Source organism: Mauremys reevesii, linkage group 23 (genome assembly GCF_016161935.1).
Source record: "Mauremys reevesii isolate NIE-2019 linkage group 23, ASM1616193v1, whole genome shotgun sequence".
In the NCBI taxonomy this organism is placed as follows: domain Eukaryota; kingdom Metazoa; phylum Chordata; order Testudines; family Geoemydidae; genus Mauremys; species Mauremys reevesii.
The window spans coordinates 14,505,975-14,522,602 of record NC_052645.1 but is presented as its reverse complement, the minus strand read 5'-3'; the positions used below and the strand labels follow the sequence as shown (position 1 = coordinate 14,522,602).

At 42.8% G+C, this 16,628-nt stretch overlaps 1 protein-coding gene across 4 annotated transcripts; it reads left to right on the top strand.

Annotated features, from left to right (window-relative positions):
* Nucleotides 1–7,443: 7,443 nt before the first annotated feature.
* PDIK1L (PDLIM1 interacting kinase 1 like) lies at nt 7,444–16,628 on the top strand. 4 transcript variants are annotated; one of them, XM_039511837.1, is made up of 4 exons: nt 7,536–7,581; nt 9,686–9,839; nt 10,190–10,491; nt 13,116–16,628. In XM_039511837.1, the coding sequence occupies exons 3-4, from the start codon at nt 10,207–10,209 to the stop codon at nt 13,854–13,856; spliced, it is 1,026 nt and encodes a 341-aa protein (XP_039367771.1). In that variant the 5' UTR covers nt 7,536–7,581; nt 9,686–9,839; nt 10,190–10,206; the 3' UTR covers nt 13,857–16,628. The 4 variants fall into 4 exon arrangements, with proteins under 4 accessions (XP_039367772.1, XP_039367770.1, XP_039367771.1 ...); XM_039511838.1 differs by lacking the exons at nt 7,536–7,581; nt 9,686–9,839 and adding an exon at nt 7,444–7,494; XM_039511836.1 differs by lacking the exon at nt 9,686–9,839 and having other exon boundaries at nt 7,527–7,581.

Sequence of the window (16,628 nt, the reverse complement as noted above, 5' to 3'; positions counted from 1 at the left end):
TAGGAAACGTAGCCCCCATAGTAACTAACCCGAAAAATAACAGATGGTCCCAATTGAAGTTTGTGGTAATGGATGATAAACCCCACCAACTCCTCCTGGGGAACACAGCCGTACAAGCTGCGGAGCTGAAAGGAAGCTGGGACGGGAAGTGTACCCTACTGTGGAATCTGTGTTTTTACCATGAAGGGAAATTCCAGTGGCACTATTTCATCCAGCATGCCAGGTGCTAAATGCCTACAGAGCAGGCATCTCATAGCTCCAGGAGAGGTCAGTACAGCCTGGGTAAGCAGCATGGTAAAGAAGCCACCAGGCAAATTACACATCTGCACAGAGATAGACTCACAGCCACTGAACTGGGCACTATGCACTGCCCACAATCTGTGATGTGAGGAAGGGGTTTTGGCACAGGAGCCTGGATAAAAAGGCCAGCATGATAACAACCTTTGAAACACCATTTGATCTCTATAAATGGCTGCGCTTGCCAGTGGGAATAAGTCCACCACCAAAGGTGTTCTAGAGGAGACTCACCGAAGCCCTGGAAAGGCTGCCTGGAATACAACTCAACCCAGAAAAAATGTGACTCAAACAGTATGAGGCGGCATACAATGGACATCAGCAGATCCCAACAAGATCCAGGCTGACAAAGACATGCCAGCTCTGTGGACGTGAAAGAGTTACAGTCATAGAAATGATACATTTTCTGTCCATACCTGGCTGCAGCAGCAAAACCCATACATCAGCTCCTAAGGCAGGAGGCGAAATGGGACTGAGCAGTTCCCAACAGCAAGCATTTGACACACTGAAACAAAGGATAACAGATGACCCTGTTCTGAAGTACTATCTGCCAGGAGAGCCACTGACACACCAGTGCGATGTCTCGGAGAAAGCACTGGGTGTGGCTCTTTTCCAGGAGCAGCCGGTCACTTATGCCAATAGAGCCATGTCAGAGGTAAACAGGGATATGCCCAAACACAAAAAAAGAGCTTCTGGCTGTGGTATTTGGAGTGGAGCTATTCCATCAGTACACCTGTGGCCACCCAAGTGCAATCAGACCACAACCCTCTAGAGACAGTCATGGCAAAGACCCTTCTTTGTGCTCCAAAGAGATTGCAACGCATGTTGGTGTGCCTCCACCGGGTAGTGATCAGATATTGTCCAGGACAGTTACTGGTGTTAGCTGACACCCTGAGCAGGGCATATATACCCAGCATCAGTGAGCTGGGGGTTCAGGATATTGGCTCCATCAACATGCCGCACTCTCTCTCAGTTCCAACAGGGAAGCCGATGGAAATCAGAGGTAACGGAAAAGGACATCCAGCCAAGACAGCAGTACTAGCAGGCTGGCCAGAAGACAAAAGCCAGGTACCGGTAGGGGCAGAACCATATTTTCAAATTCCCAAGTCTGTGACTGGCACACTTGAATCAGGAGCCCGCAGCTTTCCTTCCCGTTGGTGGGTTATAATCCAACAGTCCCTCCCTGCAGGAGCCAGGCTTGCTCCTTGCACCATTCACCTGCAGCGGCTTCTCCAAGCTAGCTACAGCTTCCCAAGCTTCTGTCCTGCCTAGCTAGAGTGTCACTGGCTCCCACTCAAGCCTCACACTGGCCTAATCCGGCCTCTCCCTTATGTCCCTCGGCCTGGCCTGAGTTAGTCACATGACTTCTGATTGCCCCACCGCCTGTTATATGATGGGCCCCAGTCAGTTGTTCTGCAATACTTTAAATACCCTCAAATAGTTAAAACTAAACATAACGTGTTGACTTGATCTTCCCTTTCAAATGGCAGGAAGGACTTTGGGAATTTAAGGGCCTGTCTATAATCCAGTTGGCCACTAGATGTCAATACAGTTTCACGCAAGGAGTCTGAGGCACTTAAAGGACATTATCCATTTAAAAATCACTATCTGAATATTTATTTGCTTATTGTTGGCACCAGTAGTAATTTACAGCCACAAGCTCAACTTTAAGCCTCACTGAAGTGAAACCTCAGAGTGCTGGGTCATACTTTATATGAAGGGTATAGTTACCATTTATAAAGGGTCAATCAATTATGAATCGATGTTATAAAGACATTTAGATGTGATGGATGGACGTATTGGATGGTTGTTAGGCACATTGGTAGACGGTGTTACAGCTGGTTCTAAGCAAACTATTGACCTCCTGGGCTGTGTAGCAATCTATTACAATTGGCTAAGTGTTTATTAAAATATGGATTGCTCAGTGTACAAACCATTTATAAATGTACCCTTACAAGCAAGTCTGATACGTGAGCACACATAGGTTATGAAGCGACTTGCCACAACATGGTGACATCCATTTTCAGCATCCACTGCCTGACTCTTCCCCGCTCCCACCCCGTCAGTAGAATCATACGCTGCGGTGGCAAATGTGGAGGGACAGAGTGTAGCTTAACTGGATCACGGAATTATCCAAACCCTACTGCTCACTCTCTCCACCTCTCTCTTAATGCCATCAGGGCACTGACGCTTGCTGATAGCTATTACTGTGGGCTTCACAGCCAAATTAACAAACCATACAAAATAAACGCTGTCTCAGCTCATCAGACAGGTTTCATCCTATGGCAAAAAAAAATCCAAAGAGAAAGATGTGACTGCTGTACAGTAAAAGCTGACACCCCACCCCCCAAGAGATTGTCCATGCTCTGGGGGAGAAATAGACTTTTATATGCTTGGATGCATACATCTCCTCCAGTGGAAACCCCACTAAAGAAAGGGGCTGTGTATGGCATTGAGAAAGCATCTGTGTCTCTGGCAAGCTGCTTTCCTCCCACCTCACAGTATAGGTAGAAGTAATGGGCTGACCCCATACAGACAGATGATCCAGCTCAGATAAAACAAGAACCAACCCAGATCAGACCTTTCTTTAATTAATCATATGTGCGACATAGTGGAGTCCAAGCTTTGCTCAGAATAAAATGTAACCCTAATCTCTCCTATACACACTGCAGAGGCCATCTACTCCTGCTAGTGCTAGTAAGAGCTGCAGAATCTTCAAAAGACATTAAAAAGGCATACATGTAATGGCTTTTGTGAAGGGTTCGGTCATGGAGACCCCCTTGGGACTGTCACCTGATATGCTGAGACTACCTCTGAGCCTGTTTTCCCTGCCATCTTGAGGCCTCAGAACCCTGTCTTGTCAAGCCAGACATGCAAGCCTGCTGTAACACAGACCCAGGGTCTGAACCACACCCCCAAAGCTGCAGACTTAACTGAAAACCACTCAGCAAGTACTTCTATCTCCAGCACCCAGACACGCAGCTCCCAATGAGATCCAAACCCCAAATAAATCCGTTTTACTCTGTATAAAGCTTAAACAGGGTAAACTCATAAATTGTCCACCCTCTATAACACTGATAGAGAGAGATGCACAGCTGTTTGCTCCCCCAGGTATTAATGACTTAATCTGGGTTAATTAATAAACAAAAGTGATTTTATTAAGTATAAAAAAGTAGGATTTAAGTGGTTCCAAGTAATAACAGACAGAACAAAGTAAGTTACTAAGTAAAATAAATCAAAATACACAAGGCTAACTCAATACACTAAGTGTCAGAGGAGTAGCTGTGTTAGTCTGGATCTGTAAAAGCAGCAAAGAGTCCTGTGGCACCTTATAGACTAACAGACGTACTGGAGCATGAGCTTTCGTGGGTGAATACTCACTTTGTCGGATGCATGACACATGTATTCACCCATGAAAGCTCATGCTCCAATACGTCTGTTAGTCTATAAGGTGCCACATGACTCTTTGCTGCTTAATACACTAAGGATCTAGTCACAAATACTAACTTCTCACCCTAGATGTTATCTCAGGTACAATCCTTTTCAGACCAACGTTGTAGTTTATGGCCTGGATCCAGCAATCATTCACACCCCTGTAGTTACAGTCCTTTGTTCCAGTTTCTTTCAGTCATCTCTTTGGGGTGGAGACAGGGCTGGCTCCAGCTTTTTTGCCACCCCAAGTGGCAAAGCGCGGGGAGGGGGGGAAAGAGCTGATCGGTGGCACTTCAGCAGCAGCTCAATTGCGCCGCTTCATTCTTCGGCGGCAATTCGGCGGCAGGTCCTTCACTCCTTCTCTTCCTCTTCGGCAGCAGCTCAAAGAGGAAGAGAGGGACTGAGAGACTTGCCACCAAAGACCCAGATGTGCTGCCCCTTTCTATTGGCCGCCCCAAGCACCTGGTTCCTTCGCTGGTGCCTGGAGCCAGCCCTGGGTGGAGAGGCCATCTCTTGAGCCAGCTGAAGACCAAAATGGAGAGGCTTCCAGGTCCTTTTATATTCTCTCTCTTCTGGGCAGAAATCTCTTTGTTCTTCTGTGCAAAATCACAGCACCAAGATGGAGTTTGTAGCCACATGGGCAAGTCATATGTCCACGACTGATTTAGTTTTTTGCAGGCCAACGCCATTGTTTACATGTTAGTTTGAAAGCTCAGATGTGGATTGGTGTCTCCCGAAATCCATTGTTAGTTAAGTACTTCCAATTACTTGAATAGTCCCTTCACAATATGTTGGCCAAACCTCCCTTATGTGTTTCTTACAACAAACACTTCAAATACAAACATAGAGCCAACACTCATAACTTCAGATATAATTCCATGTGATACACACATACGAATAGGATGAATATATTCAGTAGAGCATAACCTTTGCAAAGACAGGTTACATGGCATCTCTAGCATAAAGCGTATTCCAGTTATGTCATATTTACACTCATAAGCATATTTCCATAAACATATAGAGTGCAACGTCACAGCTTTGTTATATTTTTTTTTCAGCAAGAGTCCAAAAGGACCGAATGTCTTGGAAACAAATAGAAGATACATTGGGACTGAAGTTCAAATTAGTCCAACCTGGGAAAACCCGCTGGCTTTCTCATGAGCAATCCTTGGCTGTTGTCTTAAAATTACTGCAACCGTTATTACTGGCTTTGGAAAGTATCTACCAAGATAGGACCAATCTGAGTAGCAAGGCTGGACTGGTGGACTACTTTTGTTACTAAGTTCAGGGAAGACTATCGCCATTCTCTCTTTTGTAAGTCTACTGTTGATACCACTTGGGTCATAAACAATGTCATCCAGGTATCTGTTACAACAATAGTAGATCTTTGTCCAGCAATAGAAGCTACCCGAAACGTACTGGAAGAAGCAAAGATTTCAGTCCATAAGTTGACTAATGAAGGTACTTATATTGATTCCTTAAGTGAAGAGGACAAGAAGTATTTGTTAAGCCAGCTGAAAAAATACACCGACTTGATTCTTACACATCTACAATAGCGATTTCTGGATTCTACTCAACCTCCACGTAGCTTTTACAGATGCCTGTCTTATAAAACACCTATAGTTGAATGGAGTGAGGCACTACCAGCAATGGGGCTGCTATGTGATCAGAATAGAGAATTTTGAACTCAGAGTGGAATATCATATGATGAACAAATGAAGATTTAACTTCAACCATTTCTTCTTTAAAAAGCAACAAAGAGTCCTGTGGCATCTTAAAGACTAACAGATGTATTGGAGCATGAGCTTTCATGGGTGAATACCCACTTCGTCAGATGCATCATCACTAGTAGTTCGACCCGATCTTTGTGCTATGTTTCCTGGGATGAAAGAAGCAGGAATTCATCTCTTGCTACTCCCAGTCACAACAGCTACAGTTGAGTGTTCTTTTTCCTCATTGAATAGAATTTTGTATTCTGTAAGACGTTGCCTTCTGCCTGATCATGAGCATATCATGAAGGACTGGAAGTAACAGACACACAAGACACCAAAGAGTTGTGCAAAATTACAACAAAAAACCAAGAAGGGTGTAGATGTAGCGCTTCAGAGTGGGCTTGAGTAGCCAACTTTAATTTCTGTGATGATTTTAAAACATTAGTTAAATCTAATAAAATGGTCATGAATTTTTTTTCAGTTTTTACTATGGTGCCATACAGCCTTCCTTCGTCCTCACGGTCTCAACCCTCACTGGCCCTCACCACCCCTGTAAATGCAATCCCCGCCCTTAATTTCAATTCCTGGGGGAGAAACTGGTGCAGCCCCATTCCTGGGAAGAGGTAGGCTGTTGAGAAGCCTCAGATCAGGGCACTTCCACTCTGACTGTTTTTCACAGGCAGGTGCTGGAGGATATTAATGAACGGTGTAATGAATGCTGATCCCTGCCTGTGAGCCACGTGAGATTGTTCTAATGAAGACTGATACCTGACTGTCTTGTGCTATGAAGTCCAGGGGCACTGAACATTAACCCATTCTGAGATGCGTGCAGTGGTGCCTGTTCTCCCACATTGATCTGGGAGGTATAAGGAAGATGGGAGCTCAGCTGCCTGCCACCATCGCTTCTGAACTGTATGTCTTGCAGGTGACTAAGTATAATAGAGACACAGCAATACAGCATAGTCAGTAAGTGTGTCTTTCTGCTTCCCAGCAGGGAAAAATGCAGACAGTGTCCCTTTAAGGGAAGATACCAATAACCCTGCATCCTCTCGAGAAGAGGGGGGAAGGATCTTACCAAATGATTGCATCCTTCAATGTGCTTGCAGCCCCCTAAAAGGCATGTCCCCATCACACACTGACAAGGGATAACAAAAGGTGCAATCCTCCTCCCTGCGTGGCAAACAATAAGCTGCAGTCTTAAAAGGGCTGCTTTTTCTTTTTAAAAAGGCAAAAGAATAGGATTTGTTTTTTTTTAAATGGCAAAGATCTAATTGCAGAAGAGAAAAATGAGAAATACATAAAAATTCAGCAGGAAAATCAGCATCTATGAGTGACAGACACGGTAGGTGTTTGCACAGGGGGACGGCAGCAAGCAGGGGGCAGCAGCATCCCCTTGGTGAAGTGGGCTGGGGAGGGCTTGGGATAGATAGAGGGTACACCCTATGCAATTCAAACCATTATTACTTAACCGGAACAGTGGTGCAGGTTGGATTTGCAACCGGGCGGGGTGTTGATAATATATAGAGAGGGAGACTGCGTGGTTTCCTCATCCCCCTCCCCCAATCTATATGTCAGCTGCGCGAAGTGGTGTATATTACCCCCCCCATATGATCTGCATCCATGGCGCATCATCCCCTCTCCCTCCTTCCTTGCATCCTAACGTGAGCTGCACGAACGCCATAGCCACCCCTCGCAAACCACCTCCCCCCAGTCAGGTGCCTTAAGGGGTGCATCCTCGGTCTCCCCTGTTCCCTATGCTGCTCTGGGAGCTGCACCAGTAGTGCATCCCGCCTCCCACCCCCTGCATCCCTCCCGACCCCGATGCATGGAACTGGGGGAACGAGGAGGGCTATGGAGCTGCACGCTGCAACCAGAGGCGCGAGCTCCTCGGGAAAGCCCCGCCCAGCGCCCGTCCGGCCCAGCCAATGAGAAGCGGCGGCGCGCGCCACAAAGAAGGCGAGGGGGCTCGCCCGCCGCTTCAGCCAATGGGGAAGCGGCAAGGGCAGGGCGCGTGCGGGAGTCGAGTCCGGGCTGCGGCGGGAGCGCGCGCAGGGGGGTGTGTCGGCGCCCAAAGTGTGTGTGTGTGGGGGGGGAAGGGAGCCCTATAATGGCGGCCGGGCGGCGGGAGCGCGGCGGCGCTGAGGTAACCGCGAGTCGGCCAGCCGGGGAGGGCGGCTGTCCGGTGCGGCGCAGCGAAGGGCAGGCGGGGGCCGAGCGGGCCCGGGGCCTGCAGCAGGGGCTGAGGGGAGGAGCTCCTGACAGGCGGCCTGAGCAACGCGGCCTCCTGTGGCGGGGGGCGAGGGCAAGCCCGAGTCCCACGCTGTCAGGATGGGGGAGGGGACTGCAGGAGGCGGGGGCTGAGGGGGGTGGGGAGGCTGGGGGAAGGGCTAAGGGAGGGCGGGCTGAGGCGCAGGAGGGGGCACCTGAGGTGGGAGGAGGGGCTCTGGGAATCTGGGGTGAGGCCTCACCTGCCCTGTAGGGGAACGAATGGGGCTGGTGCCCTGCTTGGGGCTCTGGGGTCTAATTTCCTGCTGCTGCTTTCCCCCCGCCCCCCTAGGAATCTTAGGCCAGCTGAGGTTTTGCTGGAGGTCTCCAGGGAGCACCAGAGCACTGGGGTGGGAGCTCTCTCATTTGCGGGGGGAGGAGTGTGGAGCAGAGAGAGTTTCCCACCCTGTCATTTTTCCAGTACTTGAGTTAAATGTTGATGAAACACATGGGCTCGAAACACCTGAGTAAAAATCATTTAACCTGTCAATCAGTCAGGATACCCTTCCTTTACCTGGCTGATGCTCTCTGGTCATCTGAGTAGAGAATATGTGAAATTTGATATTATGAAACATTGGGGGGGGGGGGGAGAAAGGAAGCTCTTTACAAAAAAAGAGGCAAACAATTAATTTCCAGGACCTACTCCTATATCCTAAAGACCCCCCCCCCAAAAAAAAAAGTACACAATTGGGTGTTTCCTTTGTGGGTCAACTTTAACCATGTGTTCCTGATAGCCTCATCTGTGATGGTTAACTGGGTTCGCACCTATTTAGAATCTCTTTTGGGGTGTTAGGTTAGATTATTACATAGGCCCTAATGATATTTAGGAATGTTCTGATGACATATGAGAGGAGGGACTGGTTGAATCTGGAAATGGCCCTTTTTTTTTTGAGGGCAGTGGGAAGGACAGGTGACAGTCTTGATATTTATTTAGCAATGGGAGTGCTTCTGGTACAGTGTACAGTAAACTTATGTTTAAAAGGTAAATTGTGCTCCATGCTCTGTTTGAGCCTGAGATGACCATGGCTGGGAAATATGTAACTTTCCTTCACAATTACATTCATTTTGTTGGGTTTTTTAATATCAGAACTTGATACCATTTTTGTGTGCATGTACCTTCCTTTGTGTATTTTCTAGTTACTTTACCTTAGCATTTAGGTTGCACTATTCTCCATATGCTTATAACATGATGTTATAGGAGTAGGCTTAATAAATATTACTATCTGAATCTCACATTGTAGCGGCATTTCTGTGGGGAATTTATAGATTCACATTTAAATCATTCAAGAGTGTAAACTCACATAACAGATGTTGCTGCTAAGTCTCCATATATCTGCACTGATATTGTCATGACACACATGATATTTGTAATTTATTTTGTGCTGCAAACCTTGTAGATACTTGAAAGTTGCCTGATGATAGAAGGTTGCTTCAGTGAAGTAGTCCTTAGTGCATGGTTTACTGTAGTAAATATACTTATCTGTGTCACTAACTTTTAAAGATTATTTTAATTCTAATAATCTAACTTGCTATTTTGCCATTTAGTCCATTTATTTTCTTTTTGCAAATCACTCTGCTTGGCCAAACTCCTGGCCAAAGTTTTTCTGTCTGTAATTAGTGTCCCTTTCTGGTTGGCTTGCATTAGTGCAATGGTATTGTATTTTTGGGTGTGTAATCTCCCAAGGAAGATCTTGGGTATATTCCCATGTTTGTTTGTTTTTTTAAATATGAACATACAAATTTTAGTCCAGCCTCTTTCCTTTCCTTAATAAAACTAGAATTTGACTGTAGAATGTCTTTTTTTTAAATATCTTGCCCTATTTAAACTGTCCTTTCATAATAAACTGTTTGTTCAGATTGTATTTAAAATTAAAATACATCTCAAAGTGCTCCTTGTGCCTCGGTACCAGAAAATCATTTAATAATTAAACTACAACAGAAAATGTTTACCCATGCTATATGTGACTTTCTACTTAATGCAGTTTGAAACAATGTATAAAATCTCCTAAGTATGGGCTTCAGCCAGGACCTTAGCTGGAAAAATGCTATAATATATGGGGGAAGAAAGCTCAGTACTCCACTGCAATTGTACACAGGGTTAGAGTAAAAGATGTTGAGATTAAGCAGTCGAGAGAGGTATGTGACTGTTCTATCCTGACCTAATACAAGCGAAAGATGATGATGTTGTGCCTGAACAGTGAACGTTTTATGATAAAGGCCAGCTAAAATGATAACACTTGTATATAGTGTATATTATTTGAAAATCCTTCTTAGTCATGGTTTTACTAAACAAGGTTGAGGCTTCTTCATATTAGTAACATCTGAATGTAATGGCTCATTGCAATCTGATTTATATTTGATGACTGAAAATACTGATGATTTTAAGCACAGTGATTAGCCCAAACAATACTGATACAAAGAGAGGAAATGCAGATCAGTGGTCATTCATAGGATTGTTAGTCCCTTGTTATTGTTTTTGCCCCCAGAATCTTTGACCTTGAAGATGGTGAGTAGCCAGCCAAAGTACGATCTAATACGGGAGGTTGGTCGTGGTAGTTACGGTGTGGTGTATGAAGCAGTCGTCAGGAAGACCTCTGCGCGGGTTGCAGTGAAAAAAATTCGGTGTCATGCTCCAGAGAATGTGGAACTAGCTCTGCGTGAGTTCTGGGCACTGAGCAGTATCAAGAGCCAGCATCCAAATGTTATCCATCTGGAGGAGTGCATCTTACAGAAAGATGGTATGGTGCAGAAGATGTCACATGGTTCCAGTTCTTCCCTTTATGTACAGGTACATGAGCCTGGGAGGGGGATGGGAGTACGGTAATTTATGGGTATCTAGCTGGGCAGGAAGAAGTGGGGAAGGTATAGCCAACTTTTTTTTTTATATGCAGTGTAAACAATGCTAAGAGTTCTCTAGAGATGTTTGAATACAATGGGTTACTAAACAGAATCCTCTGGATTTTCGGATTTATAGCCATGCAACTCCAGCAGACTTAATGAAAGTCGCGCAGCTAAAATCCCATATAGCTCTGACAATTTAAGGGAATGAAAACAAAACACAATCCAGATACACACTTGCATTTTCTGGGTAAAAGCCCTACAGTGGCTCTAATCATGAATGGACATTTCTTAATTTATTAAGACAGACCTCACAAAGATTTCTAAACACCAGCTGTCCTCTGAAGCAAAGCTGGTTACTTCCTCTTAGGAAGCCATTGCTTAGGATTCTGCCAGTAACCAGGAAGTTCATTACCAGAGTGCAAGAGAGATTTATTTATTTAAAAATGGGGGCAGATAAACCTTAAAAGCTTTTGGAAGGGTAGCAAAGGTGATGAGGCTATGATAGGAATATATCTGAGAAAGTAAATTCACATTCGTACATAAAAGCACTCTTCAGTGTGTGACTAGCACATCCAGTGAATACTTACCAAATGTTTACTTTATTTATATATCTCATGTGTGAGCTGATCAGATATGTAATAATCAGACACTTGTTCCTGTTTTTTGCATCCAGTGCAGGCCCCCTTTTAAAAATATTTATTATAGTAGTGTTCAGTCAGGATTTAGGCCCCATTGTGCTGTACAAACGTAGGAAGGCCCCTCACAACTTAGCAGTCTTTTTGTTGTCTTTGATGCATTCATTGGACAATGTTAGACATGACTGCTGGGGAAAATTGTGAAAGGGCCTAGCTCACTGTTAAAGGGACCAGTGTTGTTGACATTAAACTAAGTGAGCTAAAGAAACTTTCTATTTTGGATTGATGGAATAAGGATGATCTAAAGGGTACTGCTGGAGTGACAAAGAGCATGGGTTCAAGTTTAATAATAAATAAAAATACATTACTTGTAGCACCTACAGGGCTCAACCAAATCAGAGCTCCTTTGTGCTAGGACAAAAACAGAAAACGACAATACCTGTCCCAGAGAGCTTACAAGTATAGAATTATCTGTTGTATCTAGACTTTCAAAGAGGCTTGGGTAACTTTATAATGACATTTATAATTATGCATGTTAAGATGGGGGCAGTCAAATCTCTTGCCCTGTCCCCTACCCAAAAAATAGAACACTACAGAACTGGCCAGGTGCAGTATGCAAGTAGTGAAGGGGGAGTGCCTTCTTACAAAGCATTTTGGGACAGATACTCAGCTGTTATAAACTGAAGCCAATGGAACTATGACAGTTTAAACTATTTGAGGATCTACCTGTTGGTGTTGTGCCACTGTCAGGGGTAGGATATTGAACTTTGTGGACTAATGGTCTGAACTAAGGTGTTAAATACTAGGAAGATTTGTCAGGGCTGTGTGGAAGAAAAAAATGTACTGCTATGACATATTTCTGTAGAAAGATTCCTCACTACTGCCACAGTTCATTAATTTCACTGTCATGAGGTGTGGGTAAAATGTGAATATGTAGTTTGAACAACGTAATTTGTATTCCTTGCTCAGTCTCTGCTTCTTGCAACCTTAGGAGCACAGCTATATTAACAATGTCACTTTAAAGCTGCCATGTGTTTTGCACTCTCTTGTCAGAAGAAAGAGCTTCACTGTGTTGATTCAAAAAGTGTTCCTAGAAGGCTATGTTAGCAGTTGCTTTGATTTTTTTTAAATTCTTTCAAAGTAGCCTTAGTCCAGTATGTATTGGTAGTCTTGTTGTTTATTATTAACACAAATGGTTTGAAATGCTTAGCTTCCAGAATGTGCTGAAAGCCACCTCACATAAGCTGAGGAAGCAAATGTACAGTTGTGTAATTAGGACTAACAAAGCTGATTAGTTTTCATATAAATCAGTAACTGGAAATTCCTGCTCAAATATATTCCATGCATCTGGGAAAATAGCTAGTTAATAAATGATTACTTTAAAATAACTTCAACAAAAGCAGAAGCCTGTTAGTTTCTATTGCTGTTTAGCTATGCATATTGATTGTTTTTTGTTAGAATTTATTCATGGGTAGTATGTTAGAATTTATTCATGGAGATGGAGTGAAAAGTAAGTTTCAGAGTTCCATTACATAATGTTTCATCAGCAGAGGACAAGTAAGTCCTTGGCACTGTATCAATTCTACTTGCTGAAACACTGTATTTGGATTAAAGTTGTTAGAGTGGGTGAATCTAGCTTTGCTGTGGCTGGGACATTGCCCAGATGAGACGGTGATACTTGGGTACCTTTCAAAATACTGTTATCTGCCCATAGCTCTAGGTTCTAAATTGGAAGTTGAGCTATGTTTTTCAGGCAGAGAATTAGTAGGATTGTCAAATTCATTGACATTTCAAAATTCATTAAATTTTACATGAAATAGATAAGAATGTAACTTCTCTTTCTCTGTTCGTTTCTTATTTTTTCAGTCAGTAGTTCTTTGTTTCTGTGAATTATGCTTCCTGAACAGGTATGTGAAATCTCTCTTCCTTGTTACAGCTTGTAGAGACCTCATTAAAAGGAGAAATAGCCTTTGATCCCAGAAGCGCCTATTACCTTTGGTTCGTGATGGATTTCTGTGATGGAGGAGATATGAATGAGTACCTGCTATCCCGAAAGCCCAGCCGCAAGACCAACACCAGTTTCATGCTTCAACTCAGCAGTGCCCTGGCTTTCCTTCACAAAAATCAGATTATCCATCGTGATCTCAAACCTGACAACATTCTGATCTCACAAAGCAGAATGGATGCTAGTGACTTGGAACCCACTCTGAAAGTAGCTGATTTTGGGTTAAGTAAGGTATGTTCAGCTTCAGGACAGAACCCTGAAGAGCCTGTCAACGTAAATAAATGTTTCCTTTCAACAGCATGTGGGACTGACTTCTACATGGCCCCTGAAGTCTGGGAAGGACATTACACTGCAAAAGCAGACATTTTTGCATTGGGGATTATAATTTGGGCAATGTTAGAAAGGATCACCTTCATAGACACTGAGACTAAGAAAGAACTTTTGGGGAGCTATGTGAAGCAAGGGACAGAGATTGTGCCAGTTGGGGAGGCACTTCTAGAAAACCCCAAAATGGAACTTCTCATCCCTGTAAAGAAAAAATCTATGAATGCCCGTATGAAGCAGCTGATTAAGGAAATGCTGGCTGCCAACCCACAAGACCGTCCTGATGCTTTTGAACTAGAACTCAGATTAGTCAAAATTGCTTTTAAAGACAGCAACTGGGACACGTGACCTCGAATACTCAAACCTCTCAACAGAGCTGCTTCTGTTTTTTAACAATGGTGCAGCCTTTTGTGGCAGCAAAAAAACAAAACAAGCCTGAACTGAGAACTTCAGGGTTTAGTTTTTACCAACTGAATTTCTTTTGATTTGCATAAATTAAAGTAAACTTGAGTTGGCCATTTTGTTATAAATATATTTATATGTATATTACCAAGATGTTATACTCAAGTGTGGAGGTAAAGATCGTTTATATAAGTTGGCCAAGAAAATTCATGAGTTGAGATGTTCTTGCTTTCCAGAAATATGTTATGGAGTATTGCAGACATTCCAGTTTCCTATCACAGTATTAGGAACTCCCATGGAAGAGGAGGTTTGCATGCTGGTAATGCAAATCCTTGTGCTTTGTAAAGTAAATCTATGTGTATATATTTATGTATGTGAGTGACTGAGCATGTGAGTTTGCATTCCATACAGAGAAAATGCCACTTTTTGTTTTAAATTATTTGCTGTGAATCTGGATGATTGGGATCTGTGAGGAAAACAAACGAAAAGCATACTTCCCTCCCCGCTCCCAAATTAATTGTTTTTTTACATTTTTTATTTTTATAGCTTGTTAACAAAAAAAGGGCCTAAAACTTGACTTTGTAGACAAAAATGCAATGCAAAGGAATCAGAAGATTTAAAGGTGCTGAGATGTTTCTTAGCTGAGCACTTACCACCTAGTAAGTTTGTAGCTGAGGGAGTCAAATTACAGATTTATGCAATCATGTGCTAGCTTGTTTGTTAGATCATTAATTATTCAATTTTATTTTGATAACCAAATACTCTAACACCTGAGGCTACAGCTTCCTAACTTGCCTGCACTTGTGCATCTATAATCCAGTAGCAACTACAGCACTTTTGGGATGGTTATTTTATGAACTTGGTTTATGAAAATGTAGATACTTAATAGAGGAATGCAGCAGATAAAACAGTACTCAGACTCTTCCCCCTCCCAAAAGAGACTGAAACACAATTTTTCTTTGTCCTTTTGTTTGTTACCCAGATCTGTTAGTCACTTGCTCTTCCTTTCTTCTTGGCATTGATGCAGTTATGTCACTTAACGTGATCATGCTGTGGGGATGATTTAATTAAATGGTGAGCATCTCTATTTTCAAATGTTGGAGAGAAGTCCCAAAATTCAATGTGCAAATGAAATATCGCAGCTTCAGTTGAACCTTTTATGTGGAAAACTTTAGCCAATCCTTGCATTGTTTTGCTACATATTAAGAGGTAGTGTTTTATTCCTTTTGATTTTATTTTTAATCCTGGATGGTAAATCTAAAAGTTTTGAAATAGTACAAAGCTTTTAACCCATCTCCACAAAAACTGATCCATATGTTAATGGAGAACTTTCATGAAGCGTGCATATTCGGGTAGACTAAAACAGCTTTGCAATAGTGTCATGAACGCTCACTAGTTCAGGTGCATGATCTTACCTGCTTACCCTTTAAACTGATCATAATTGGGGGAGGAGACCTGAGACTAAATTTACTCACCCAAATGTCACGTCTAATGGTGAGTAAAATCCTAAAGTTGCAGTGGGCTTTCAAACAACTTTTTTACAAAACCAAGTTCATGAAATTTTGGAAACTTTCAAATGAAAAACACTTCTTGTTTGGGTTTAAACAGTCCCCTGAAGCGCTTGCAATCCAAACATTGCACCCTAGTGCTGCTGTGTGAACATCAGAAAGTGAAACTGACCAGTCAGTGTTTACTGTCCCCATGAATGAAGTGAAGTGAACACTTACCACAAACGAAAAGTACAGTTTGTCCCTCCAAAACAAAAAGGGAAGGGACCATGAAGCAGGGTTATTGGTACTTTACTAAACTTCTAAGAGTGAATTGTATTGTGTCCTTGCACAGTGTAGGGTGGTGCAGCAGGTTAGCAGGGAGCAAGGAACCCTGAATTTTATTTTTGACTCACTTTGTCACCATAGGCAAGTTATTTAACTTCTGTGTCTCTCAAGTGAGTATACTTCCACGTTTCAAAGGTGTATTGTATGGCTTATTGGTTCTAAAGCATTTGGAAATCTGAAGATGCTATAGAAATGCAAGGCTGCAATAGATTTCAGGAAAAGATATTCTGTCATGTTGAGATGTTGATAGAACACATTGGGCCAGAACCTTAGCTGGTATAAATTGGCATAGATTGCAATAGTGCTTTGCTGATTTATACCAACTGAAAATTGGCCCCAGTCATCTTGAGCAGGCTTATAGTGATGTCACTGTCTTTCTTGCATGTGACTTTGTCCATAAAGGTAAGGTTGGGAGTTAAACTTTGTAATTAATAAATGGAACTTATTGGAAGTCATTTGTTAATATTTTGTAAGTTGAATCGGTACACCAAAAGCCCCAGCTTGCCTTTAAAGACAAGGTCACAGTGCAAGGAGGAAGGCAAAACTGTGACTTGTGTATGCAGTGTTACTGTACAATGTACTGGTAACATTTCAACATTGAAAAGTTGATTCTTTTTTGAGTGTTATGTAAGATAAAAGATCATGCCCTGCTAGAACTACAAACTCTTGACGATTTTAAAAATATCAAAATATCAAAGCAGGGATACTAGTCTGTTCACTAATGTACCCTAAAATGTTAGTCTGTCTTGGAATAATATTTAGCACTTACCTTCTTTGTGAATCAGTTAATCTCCTCTGAAGAGTTTCAAAGGATAACCGTGAACCTGCTTCTTAACTTCAGCTGAGAAATTAATTTAAAGTGATAGAGTTAATGGATCATAAA

Bases quoted from the DNA above. Each gene is read 5' to 3' on its own strand.
- PDIK1L (XM_039511835.1), top strand. From the start codon at position 8,520: ATGATATTTAGGAATGTTCTGATGACATATGAGAGGAGGGACTGGTTG. The intron at 8,686-10,189 runs GTAAATTGTGCT...TTTTGCCCCCAG, and splicing joins AGTAAACTTATGTTTAAAAG to AATCTTTGACCTTGAAGATG. The intron at 10,492-13,115 runs GTACATGAGCCT...TCCTTGTTACAG, and splicing joins GTTCTTCCCTTTATGTACAG to CTTGTAGAGACCTCATTAAA.